Here is a 13,716-nt window from a genome sequence, read left to right on the forward strand (position 1 = left end):
AAAGAGAATTTTGAAAGCAGCAAGAGAAAAGTTACTTGTCACAAAAAAAATGGGAATCCCAACAAAAGTGTCAATAGATTTCTCAGAAGAAATTTTGCAGGCCAGGACAGAGTAGGATGATATATTGAAAATGGTGACCAAAAAAAAAAGAAAAAACTTGTCAATAAGGTATAATATACCCAGCAAAACTATCCTTCAAACATGAAGGGAAGATAAAGACTTTCACATATAAACAAAAGCTGAGGAGTTTATCAACACTAGAATTTTCTTAGAAGACATGCTAAAACTGAAATAAGAGGACACTGGCTAACATCATGAAACAATATGAAAGTGCTGAACTTACTGTAAAGGCAAGAATCAGAATACCCAAACACTGTAGTAGTGGTATGCTAATCACTACTTACTCCAGTATAAGAATTAAGGGACAAAATGTTCAAAACAATTATGGCCATAATAACTTGTCAATGAGTAAAAAATACAAAAAATATTAATATAAAATATGAAAGGAGAAATTAAAGTGTGCACTTTTTGCATGCAAAGTTACTATTTCTTTAAAATAGACATTTACAATTAGAATATGCTTTATGTATGCCTTATGGTAAATACAAATACTATTTTGGGATTGCTATACATACTGGAGATTATATACACACACACACACACACACATATATGAATATATGTGTGTGTGTGTGTGTGTGTGTGTGTGTGTATATATATATATATATATATATATATATATATATATATATATATATATATCTGTGTATGTGATATGTAATATCCCCAAAGCAAATGTACATATTATGTCAGAGATATTTGCATTCTCATATTCATTGCAGCATTATTCACAATAGCTAAGATATGAAATCCACTTAAGTATTCATCAACACATGAATGGATAAAGTAAATGGGGTACTTATATATAATGGAATATTATTCAGCCTTCCAAAAGAAGGAAATCCTATCATTTGCAACAACATAGATAAATCTGGAGGACATTATACTAAGTGAAATAAACCAGTACAAAAACAAAACTACTGCATAATTTCTCTTAAAAAGTCAAACTCATGGAAACAGAGTAAGATGGTGGTTTCCAGGGGATAGGGGAGGAGAGAAATGGGTAGATGTTGGTCAAAGAGTATAAAGTTTAAGTTATGCAAAATGAATATATTCTCAAGACCTATATATATATAATGTAACTAAAATTAATAATACTCTATCATATAATTGAAATTTGATCAGAAAGTAAATCTTAAATGCTCTTACTGCACACACACACAAGGTAACTGTGAAATGATAGCAAACATATAGTTGTCACCTTTAACTCCTCTTTTTATCTTCTTTATCCAAACAACAAATTTCTCATCTTTCAAGTTTCAGATCTGCCACCCTTCAGAACCACTGACACTTTCTCGAATATCAGGCTCAATAATGTCATGATTAATGACTCCAATAGTCTTGGCCTTTCCCTCATATTCACAAATGGCAGTCATCACCTTTGCATTAAAAGACAGGGCTAGCTACATCTTTTTTATCATTACAGAAGCCTTCAGAAATTTTCTTCTATCCATTTGTTAGAACTGTGTCACAAAGCCATTACCAGTTGCAAGGGAAGCTAAGTTTTATATTCTTCCAGACTCTTGCAGAGAATGTTTGCTATCTATGTTTAGGGTTTCTCTAGACATTAGCCACATGTGACTATTTAAATTTAAATTAATTAAAATTTAATATTCAATTTCTCAGTCTAGACCATTTTCAAATGTCAAGAACTACTTGTGACTGGAAACTACTCTGTTGGATAGTGAATATATAAAAAAGTTTCACATTGCTTAAAGCTCTATTAAACAGTGCTGTATACAGAATGTCATAATAAGGCTTATTGAATTTTATTTGCAATGTTCCAAATTCACAGAAATTTTATCACAGTATACTTTTATCTGTCATTCAATCCTTAATTAAAATATAGGCTGATAACTATGAAATCTTGTCAGTACATGAAAGTCATTTTTATAGCTGAGATTTCATCATTAAGTGCCTCATTTTTGGGATAGGTATGTCTATGTCAATTCATTATAGAAACCACAGGCACTAATTAGATCATTATGCTTTCTGTGTTAACTCTGGTCATGAAAGTAGCACTAGAGATTCTAAAGGTAATAAATTGCCTGAATTGTGTTAACTGTTAGCTAATATAATGGACTGGTAGAAAGCTCATAGGTTCTCTGGGGAAACTACCCTGGATCAAGGATGATGCACAATTTGAGACATGTTTACAGAAATTGACTCATATAGAGTAACAACTGCCTCTAAAGTTTGGGGGGAATAAAAGACAGAAATTGCAGTGTCCTCTTTTCTGCTCAGAAAATTTCATTCTAAACCCACATTCAGTATTTGCCAACACATGCATCACCCTCAAACAAATAATTGAGAATTTGAAAGGAACAAAAAGGCTTAAAATGTTTAACAAAAGAAGATACTGCTTAGAAGATCTCAGTTAAAGGGTGTTCTCTTAGGGTTTTATGCCAATTTGAAATTGGACAACTTGAAGAGACTTCTAGGTTTAGTTTGATTCATCAAAAGAAACCAAAATAGAAAGGTTGTGTCTACCTGTAGTGACCCAGTCTCCAGAAGAGATCTAAATCCAAATCTAACACCTAATGGTAGAACAGTAGTAGATTAATAAAAGCCAGCCTAAAGTCTAGTCATACCCATCTGTGACATCTATTTTTAAATTATAAATATATCTAATGTAAACATGAGGGTATAAGGCAGATATTTTATCAAATTCTAAAACATATTATCAAGAAAAATGTTAAATATTATCAACTGCCAAATATATATTTCAGTAAACCCATTTTTGATGTTATTGTAACTTATTATTACAAAGATTTACTTTTAACTAAGTCAGAAGTTTCTTTTATAAACCCATCAGTACAATAATGAGTTTAGGGAAACATTGCAAGATTAAAGGAGTTCTTATCACAATGAGGAATGCTATGAGATCTTGAAAAAATATTAAATTCTAAAAAGTCAAGCCCCTTTAAAAATCAGATCATTAATTTTCATCAAAATAAAATGTGTTTTTCAGTAAAATCAGCATGCTTAAGTATGCCATAATGCTTAGCAACTATCATGCAATACAACTGTAACAAAACACTTAAAGCATATAAATTGAATATAGCTATAAAACTAAAACTGGCAATAACAACAAGGAAAAAATCATATTAGACAGAAAAAAAAAAAAGACTCTAACCACTTTGTCCTCCTGGTGTGATTATCCACGAAAGCAAGTTAAAAAAGACAGAAAAGACAAAACAAAAAAGAAATTATTAATTCCATTCTTAAAACAAATAAGAGTTTGCTAATGAAATAAAAATTCTGAAAATGTTTAAATCACATTTTGACTGAAATCTAAAAGTTTAGATTTAAAATTAAAAATTTAGGAGGGACAGTTTTCCATATATTTAATACAATTCAAGCAAAAGCATGCTACTACAATATATAAACAAAATAGTTTCCATAAAAGCAATTAAATACACAAATATCAGAAAAATATATTGCCTTTTTCACAAATAAAATCCTAATTAAGTTAAAGGAAAAAACAAAAGATATTTAGTAATAAAGTTTTTAGGTACAAAGATAATAAAACATAGCCTCATTGTTTACCAATAATTTCATCATCTACTATCAAAATTAAACAAAATATAATTTTACATGAATTATGCATATTACTTTTAAAAGTTATTTCTGACATATTAGCTTAAAAATCTATTAAACAATGTGGCTACAAAGAAAAATTTAACTACAATAAGTCACTAAAGATATAATATTATTATAATTAGCACTTGTGGGTCATAACTTACCACTATTGAAAATGTAAAAAATAAAATGGTAAGATGTAATTTTAGTCAAAAGACCCTATTTAGATATACTTAAAACCAAACCAAATTGTTACATCTTTTTAATATAAAATAATTATAATAAAAATACTAATGCAATAATAACTTGATATAGGAAGTTATATAAATTAAAACCAAACTCATGTATTTTGAAGTATTGCTCTTCCTTTTAAATACAGGTTGCAGTACAACATTTGTGACTGAGAAGACTAGCAATCACAGAGACCTATCTTAAAATCTTGCTGTATATCTTGCATAATTTCCCTAAGCTATCTATCCTTTACTTCTTCATGTACAAAACAAAGAATTAATATTTACTTTATAGGGTTTTTTGAGAATTAAGTAAAATAACATGAAAAGCTCTCAGTATAGGGCCTGGCCCATAATTCCAAACCTGATAGTCTAGTCTGTTAAAAAAAAATAGGATATTAGTGGCTGGAGTTATGGCTCAGCAGTAGAGCACTCTCCTAGCAAAGGTGAGGCCCTGGGTTTGATCCTCAGCACTACATAAAATAAATAAATAAATTATTGTATCCAACTACAACTAAAAAAAAAAATGTTAAAAAATATTTTTTTAAATGGGATATTATATAGAAGGGAGAGGATTGTATTCTTTATATTACTGTGTTCTTGACTGCTTTATTTATCATAAATGTTAAAATTAAATATGATATAACAGCAATTGTCTACAATCAAAAACATCACCAAAGCATTTGGTTCAATAAAAGTCTTTCACAGAACAGTCATTACCTATGGATCAGATACATTAGATGGTTGAGACATCAAAAAATAAAAAATAAATGAGATAAGTTTCCGCCTTTAAGGAATTCAAGGAACTAAATATGGTGAGAGAGAAACAAATAATTGCATAATAGAGAAATTTCTGAAAATAAGAGAACAGTAACGTACTATGGAAATACAAATAATATAAAAGATCACAGTACTTGGAGAAAGAAGGAATAACAAGAATCTGAGACATAAACAGAGCTTTAAAGAATAATGAAAAGAATCTGAGGGAGACTAGTGAGGGAAAATATTTCTTCCAAGACCATGGCACATGCAAAAAGCACAAAACACAAACAGACCGACAAATTTGAAACTACAAGTAATTTTAAGTGACTAGATTAACAGATATAGTTGAACAGAAGTTCCATTGTTTACTATATGTGGAAAAAAATGCACAAGCATAACACTTCCACAAGGTAATGCACATTTCAGAGAACAGGAAAAAAAAAAAGAAAACCATAACTAATAGTAAATATCCATTAGCAGATAAAACAAGTTTAATTTCAGCTATAATACACTTAGCTATAAAATATATATGAAATGCTCACATATCTTATTGTCTTTCAATAGAAAAATTCAATACCATATAATTTATAAATAATATTATTAACTACCAGTAAGTGTTCACTCCACTATAATGTACAGACTGAATTCCAAGGAGGCAAGTCTAGAAACTGGAAGAACAATTAGGAATTTGCTGCAACATTTTGGATAAAAAACAAGGTGAGTGTGGCAAGAACTAAACTAGGGGTAACAGGAGGAGTAGAGAAAAGTGGACTGATTTAAGAGATTCAAGGAGTAAGGCCTCTGAAGACTTGATTGAGAAATAGAAAGTAGAGAAGAATAACTGGCCAACTGGGAAGATAAAAGGACAATTACTTAAAAAAAAATTCATATTCTCTCTCTCTCTCTCTCTCTCTCTCTCTCTTTTACACACACACACACACACACACACACACACACACACAAGCAGAGCATATTTGGGAGAAATAATGAATTTAGACACAGGTAATGGACTTTCAGGTGACTATAATACACTCAAGCAGAGAGTTTCAGTAGGCAACTATGCCGTTGGATCTGCAGGTCAGGAGAATACTCTGGTGAAATTTTTAGAAATCTACAGCATATGTAGAGTATTTGAAGCTATGGAAATGAACAAAATTTCCCAAGGACGTTAGTACAGGAAAAGGGGAGAATGGGCATAATGGCTGCTAAGCAAAATGGTCCTTATTTACAAATTGGCAAGCCTTCTAAAGAAAAGAAAATTTTAAACAACCAAAGAGATGGCTACATCCTCTAATCAGATTTTAGTAATGCAATCATGTCAGAATCTCTCTGTAATTGTCAAAACAATTTCATTAACACTCAAACTGGAATTGTGCTATCAAAAAATCAAATGTAATGTACCACTACAAAAAGATTACCAAGTACAATGGTTGATTAAAATCTCATGTGACATATAGAAAGTATATTGCTACAGAAAAATACTTTTATGTTAAACACAAGAATGATTTGGGGATGCTGGGGATACAGCTCAGTTGGTAAAGTGCCTGGCTCACATGAAGAAAGCCCTGGATTCAATCCCTAGGACCACCCCACATACACACACACACAAAAAAAAAAAAAAACATAAGAATGACTTAATTTTTAAACCAACCTGAATCATCTGGATGTTTATCTCAGGTTTATATTTCATCTATTTTTAAAAATCAAAGACTAAATTGTTCAATTAAAAATGAAAATTACTTTCCATATTTAAGCTTATTAATTACAGAAGACTCGGTTTATGTATGCAAAAAGGAATACACTGATCCAATATGATTATCTAAGCCACCTAGCACAATGAGTGGTATATATAATAGGTAAGAAAAAGTCTATTAGCATAAAAACCATTACAAAATATTTCTACAGCATTTACTGCATGCCAGATATACGTCTAAGTGCTTCATAAATATTGATTTGTTTTACCTTCACAATAGCCTTGTAAGACGGGTATTATTATTATCTCTACTTACAGATGAAGAATCTGAAGTGGACAGAGATTAAAGATTTTGTACAAATTCACAAAGCTGTCCAGTAACAAAGCTGGGATTCAAACTTTGTTTCACTTCAAAGATGGTGCTGTAACCACTGCACAATGCTACTTTTATACACTATGGTATTCTATGCTGGCTTTGCATTTCTTATCTCTATGATTTAATTTATTAATAAATTATTCTAGATAATCATTCCTGGACTTAGAAAGTTAATGATAATTTAACATATACTCAAATTATTTGATAAATATGTAATAGTATAAATAAAATTTAAAATTTCTTTTAAATATGATTAATATTTGATTTTATTTTCTAATATAATTTTATGTCTACTATGTTTATAATCAATATGGCCACCTTTACTACTTATTACTTCTGCTAATAACCAATCACCTTGCTTCTCCCCAAAATCAACGTGTTATTTCCAGTCTACATCTCATTATCACTTACATCATTGGTTCTATTAGTCTTCCCTCAGATATTTTCTCTTGAAAGTCATGGCATAATTTCAGGCTAAATCTACTAAAACCACTTTGTGTAACTATCCATTATTAGTTCCCCCATCTTCTATGAAATTAATGTCAGTTTCCCCTCAGAATCATTCTTCATATGCTTGATCTTTCTCCCATTATTTCCTCTATGTATAAGACAGATGCTTCCTTCTACAGTAATGCTCTATATTCCCTGTACTTAAAACTACCATATTTCTCTTTCTTCTTCTTGGCCTTCCCTAATCAATTTGAATATTTTTTAAATCTGTTTCATGCCACTATAATATTCTCTCTCAAGTTTGGTTTGTTTTTTTAAAGAACAACAACAATTAAATTCAGCCTGTATAGTTTACCTTTTTTATCCATAATTTTGGATTACCATCTTCAAGAAAACATGCCATGGTACTGAGCTACATCAAGGAGCTAGATTGAAAGACAATGTCTAACCCAGACTAACCCTCTCATGATAAGTATACCAGATTACTTTCTTTCATTCATTCATTCAACGAGTAATATGCACTGACCTATTACATACCAAAATACATAGAAACGTACAAGTAGTATAGGGAAATTAAAGTGATTGTAATCAATTAATAATAATAAAATGTTAAGAATACTAGATTAAGTCTGTATAATCCAGTGTGGCACAAAAGAGCAAGTGATTATTTCACATGGGATACTCAAAAAAAAGATCATAAAGAAAATGATGCTTAAGTCAAAAAAAAAAAGCCTTAAGTATTCAGTAAGTAGGAAAGGATTGTGGGGTAGGGTCTATGGGAAAGAAAAAGGAATATGTTAGGAAAGAAAAAGGAATATGTTAGATAACAGTAGCAGGATGAGCAAAAGCATATGACATATTGGTGAAGATGATTTAAGAGAATTGTAGGTAGCATAGTTAAATTGGAAGATCTGGAATGGAGTGAAGTTCATGCAGGGAATGGTATCACAGTATTAAGGGGTTTTATGCCATTAAAAACTTGATTAACTCAGGAGATGAGGAATTGATGAGTGGTTTTTGTACAGAGGGAAAAATAACCAGATCTGCATTTAACAAACATCACTATAGCAGTGGATGAAAATGTGTTTGAGAAGCCAAGACTGTAGCAGAGAGATTAGTTAGGAGACTAATTGGTCTAAATGATAGAAGAGCCTAAAAAAGCAGTCAGTAATTAGGGAAGAAATGATAATTTTGAAAAAAAATGTGAGGAAAGAGTGATAAAGAAAAGAAGCCTGAGATGATTCCTGGGTTTCTGTAGTAGATGACAAAAAAATAAAAAGTATTGCTATTTAAAAAGTTAAATATTTTAGGAGGAGCAGATCTGGGGACTGTTTCAGCAATAGAAAATACATACAGCATCTGTCCTGGACTAAGTGAGATTAAGTGGTTTGCTATCAATTTTATTGAAAGGGAATTAGAAAAGACTTCAAAAGATGAATATAATGTACTAGTCTTAAAAATAAGCATTATTAATAAGTTCTTATTTAAACTTAAAACAAGGTTTCATTATTCTTTGGTTAATGTGAAACTAAAGATTTTTGTAAGGAATACTTTAAAAGGAATTGGGTGAGGTATATTGGGTATAACATTTAAAAGGGGATAAAGGAATTCATGATAATATCTAGCCTATGTTACATTTCTTGCCTGCACTGAACTCACTTTGTGCTCCCTTGCCTACTATCAGCTTTATCATACTGTAGTTTTGGTGCTATCCTGAATTCCTTTATACCTTAAACAATTAAATAGTCTCTATTAGGATTAGGAATAACAGGAACATATCTCATCATCATAAAGGCTATCTATGCTGAGCCTCGGCCAACATCATTCTAAATAGAGAAAAATTGAAGGCATTCCCTCTAAAAACTGGAACAAGACAGAAATGCCCTCTTTCACTACTTCTATCCAACATAGTTCTTGAAACACTGGCCAGATCAATTAGACGAAAGAAATCCAAGGGATATGTATAGGAAAAGAACTTAAATTAGCACTATTTGCTGATGATTTGATTCTGTATCTAGAAGACCCAAAAAACTTCACTAGAAACTTCTAGAACTAGTAAATGAATTCAGCAAACTAGCAGGATACAAAATCAACACCCAGAAATCAAAGACATTTCTATATATCAGTGACAAAGCCTCTGAGAAGGAAATGAGAAAAACTACCCCATTCACAATAATCTCAAAAAAAAAATAAGATACTTGGGAATCAATGAAAGAGGTGAAAGAACTATACAATGAAAACTACAGAACTCTAAAGAGAGAAATCCAAGAAGACTGTAGAAGATGGAAATATCTACCTTGCTCTTGGATAGGCAGAATTAATACAATGAAAATGACCACACTACCAAAAGCACTGTACAGATTTAATGCAATTCCGATCAAAACCCCAATGGCATTCCTCATAGAAATAGAAAAAGCATTCATAAAATTGATCTGAAAAAATAAGAGACCCAGAATAGCTAAAGCAATCCTTAACAGGAAGAGTGAAGCAGGTGGCATCGCTATACCAGACCTTAAACTATACTAAGGAACAATATGAAGACTCAATTTGGGTGTCAACATACTTTATAAACAGATATGAAAAATTGTGGTATATATGTATAATAAGAATTGTAATGCACAAAAAAGTACATGTATAAAGGCATGAATGGTGTGAACACACTCTATATACAAAGATATGAAAAACTGTACTCTATATGTGTAATAAAAATTGTAATGCATTCCACTGTTGTGTATTTTTAAAAAAATCAATAAATCTAAAAAAAAAGGTAGAAAAGAAATTGTAAAAGTGAGCTAGAAAAGGAAATCCAAGCAGAAAATGTTCTCAGATTAATTTTTAAGAATACCTAGATATCTTATCTCTTGAAGTTATTCACACCATCTACTCCTAGAAAGCTTTCCTTTCACAGTAGAGGTGTGCTACATCACTTGATTAAAAACCCTTGAAATCACCTAAAGATTCCTGAAAAAAAATAACCCCAAATTGGAACCATCAGAGTATTCATAGACAGACTTGCTTCTTTAGATAATAGTACCCATAGATTATTATAGTACACAGATAATTGGTTGAACAGGTGAGCTGAAGCAGGTGAAAACTACTTAAAATATGTGACAATATGGAGAGGAACTAAGCTCATTTAAACTTTGGAAAACACTTTTCTTTGTGATAGTAAAAGCAAATGTGACTCCATTTTGTTTTGACTCCATTCTGTAAAACAACCATGCCAACTACAAGGGTCATGACTGGGGCAAGATGTTCTTTTCCTTTTGCTTTAGAAACCTTTAAGAACATGGAACTATCTAATGGGGCATTGTTTCAGTAACTAGGGTAAAGGGGATCTGTTTGTGTAATTGAGGTGATTGGGCTAACTGTGATTGGTTAGGCTTCCCGCCGCTTGACTGCACTCTCCTGCTTCTGTAACCTGGCTTGCTTGAATTGGCTAGATCCCAGAACATGCCAGGTTTATAAGGAGCGCCCTTGAAATTGTTGGGGCTAATCAGGGGAACAGCTTTATGTTCTGGTCAGTCGCCACTAGTGTGCTTCAATAAAGGCTTGATTCGATTATACGTGAGTGGTCTGGAAGTCAGTTTATGAAACCTCAGGACAAAGCTTTAACTATAACATCTGGAGGCTCGCGGGGATCCATTTCTTCCCTACCCTCACGCCAAATTTGCCTCCAACGACGGACCTTTGGACCTAGACCCTGGAGTAGTGGGAAGCTGCTGAGAGACATTCCTCAGCCTCACTCCGAGGGCGACTCCAATTCGTCCTAGGACACTCTGAAAAGCCTCCTGCAGGCCTGTCAGATCTGGTGAGTAGACTCCTCTGGGGACAAGGTCAGATTGAATGCACTAACTTACACGTTTCCTGGGAAGGAGGAGACACTGTCACTGTCTCCCTAGAGGCCTCTTAGTGGGGCCTCACCTGTGCCTGGTGGCAGGATGAGTCATTGTCTCTGCCCCACTGGAGGTCTCCCTGTGTGACCTCATCTGTCTCTATCTAAGAGCAGGAGGAGCCCTCCTCTCTGTCCCACTGGAGGCCTCCCTGCAGGGCCTCATCTGTTCCTGGGGGCAGGACAAGATGTGGTCTCTGCCCTATTAGAGGTCTCCCTGTGTGACCTCATTGATTGTTGCTTGTCCCACATCTGTACCACTGTTTGTCGTTTCTCCAGCGTCTGCCTTACTGTTTGTCTCTTGTCCAGTGTCTGTTCGCCAGCCATTTGTCTGTGTTTATCTTTCCGTGTGTTGTGCATGGGTCCTTTTCTTGTTCTCATAACCACTCTTCTTTCATCAGGACTCCTTCGCTCCACCAACATCATGAGACAAGGAAGCTCTACAGAAATCTCTAACTGTACCCCTTTAACTTGTTTTCTTAACAATTTTCACTACTTTGTTGGTGTTTTGTTTGTTCCCTTTGTGTTCTGTGTTAATTTGTACCTCAGTTTGTTTCTAATGGGAAAAAAAATGGTTAAAACAGTTTTAACTGTGCTCACTAAAGCTTCTAAAGTGCTGCCAACAGGACTAAAAGAATTTTCAAAAGTAAAAGCTAAAGGTAAAAAGAAAAAGGCATTCTAGAGATCGCCTTCATTTAGAAACTGGGCCAGGTAGCCAACAGGGTAAATCATGTCAGTTTCTATACAGGACAGAGTAAAACTAAAGTCTTTTATAAGATTATTATTCCTAAATTGTATAACAAAAGCATAATTTTGTCTAGGAAATTTGACTTTTGTCTCTCAGTATTTGCAAGCATGAATAACTCCCAACTATTAAAAATGGTCCAAAGATTTTTCAGTGTCAGGCTAAAATTTGGTGGCTGCTATCCAAGAAACCAGAAAAACCAGTTTAGAATGGGACCCCAACCTGGGGACTCTCCCAAGGAGACCAATGGAGGTGCTGCATCTTTGGGAAATTCCTTCAGGAAAAATAAGACCCCTTCATTTGTCTATGTTCCCTTAACTCTTTTCAGCTTTGATGAACAGGACCACCTCAGGAAAAGGGTCAGAAAAACTTTTTTAAAAATTCTATATTTGGGCTGGGAATGTGGCTCAGGCGGTAGCGCGCTAGTCTGGCATGCGTGCGGCCCGGGTTCGATCCTCAGCACCACATACCAACAAAGATGTTGTGTCCTTCCAGAACTAAGAAATAAATATTTTTTTTAAAAAATTCTCTCTCTCTCTCTCTCCTCTCTCTTTAAAAAAAAAAAAAATCTATATTTGTTAGGTGTATTAAGAATTGTATGCAAAAAATAAATAAATAAGAGAGCTCATCTCATGTATAATGGCATAATTTGGCATGAACATACTGTGAATGGATAATTATGAATATAATGCACTTCACTATTGTCATCTATATAAGAAATAAATTTTAAAAAGAAAGGAAAAAAACTCATAATTTTGATCCAAAACAACTAGCTTAATATGTTTTTCTGATTACACTCTTCTTTATTCTAAGGCCAATTTGCAATGGTTAACTCTCAATCTAATAGGTTTAAAAAATAAGGTACAAGATTTTTGTTTGTCTGTTTGCTTTGTGTAGGTGCACCGGGGTACTGTCCGTCTACATGTATTGCCATGTCTACATATATTTGGAACAAAAAAAATTGACATATGAGCTCCTGAATTAAAATTTTTAAAAAATGGATCCAATACCTTTGGTTAATATGATTTAAAAGGTTCAATTTAAATTGGGAAAAATAAATAAAAGTACAAATGTCTTTAAAGTTACTAATACACAGTTTTGTTTCTAGATGGTTAAACAGCAGTTAAAATGTTAATGTCTATAAAGTGTCTGATATCCTTCTCTGCAGGATTTTTCTTCAACAGGATAAAAAGGTTACTAATACTATTCAATACACTTGTCTGATACCTTGTTTAAAAAAAAAAAGATACGTAAATTATATCCAAACGTATATAAAATTAATCATGGATGTGTTTGTTAGAGACATCTGTTTTACAAAGTTAAAATGCTAACTGTTAAATATAATATCAACTACTCTTAACTCCTTAAATTCCATAAGGTAAAATACTTAAACAATGTTGATGTTTTCATAAATTGGTAAACTAAAAAGAAATTTAAATTATTTTGTGTTATCATAAAAACAAAGTTACTATAAATTAAAAGTCCCAAAAGGTATAATTCTACATACAAGGAGTCAAGAGGTTTCAACTGCATTTCAATTAAAGTACTGTAAATAACAAAATATTTCATCTTATTAAAATGGATTAATTTATCTAAATTCAAAAATTTAAAAGGGTTATTTCAAGGTACAAACAGAAAGAAGGATTAATGGATTAAAAATTATTAAAAAGTTCTAAATATAAAAATGTATTTAATTAAAAACGTTTCCAGGTAAAAAGTCTTTATGTTGGTAAAGTATAATTATAATACATCTAAGTAAACACAAAAGGGTCTAATTAAGTAATATAAAGGTCTATAAATAAAAGAAAAATATTAAAAGATTTATATGTAACTAAATTGGTTATATATGTAACAAATAGTTAAAATT

At 32.3% G+C, this 13,716-nt stretch overlaps 1 protein-coding gene across 38 annotated transcripts in view; it reads right to left on the bottom strand.

Annotated features, from left to right (window-relative positions):
- The window catches only part of Rims2 (regulating synaptic membrane exocytosis 2), a 559,411-nt gene that overhangs the window by 412,289 nt on the left and 133,406 nt on the right, over positions 1–13,716 (bottom strand). For 28 of the 38 annotated variants that reach the window (XM_021724845.3, XM_078016821.1, XM_021724829.3 and 25 more), the window contains one exon: positions 3,256–3,267. The exons of the other annotated variants lie outside the window; for them this stretch is intronic. In XM_021724845.3, the coding sequence (XP_021580520.2) occupies positions 3,256–3,267 (12 nt within the window). The remainder of the gene's footprint in view (positions 1–3,255; positions 3,268–13,716) is intronic. 38 annotated transcript variants of the gene reach the window in all.

This window comes from Ictidomys tridecemlineatus, chromosome 7, assembly GCF_052094955.1.
Source record: "Ictidomys tridecemlineatus isolate mIctTri1 chromosome 7, mIctTri1.hap1, whole genome shotgun sequence".
Classification (NCBI taxonomy): Eukaryota; Metazoa; Chordata; class Mammalia; order Rodentia; family Sciuridae; genus Ictidomys; species Ictidomys tridecemlineatus.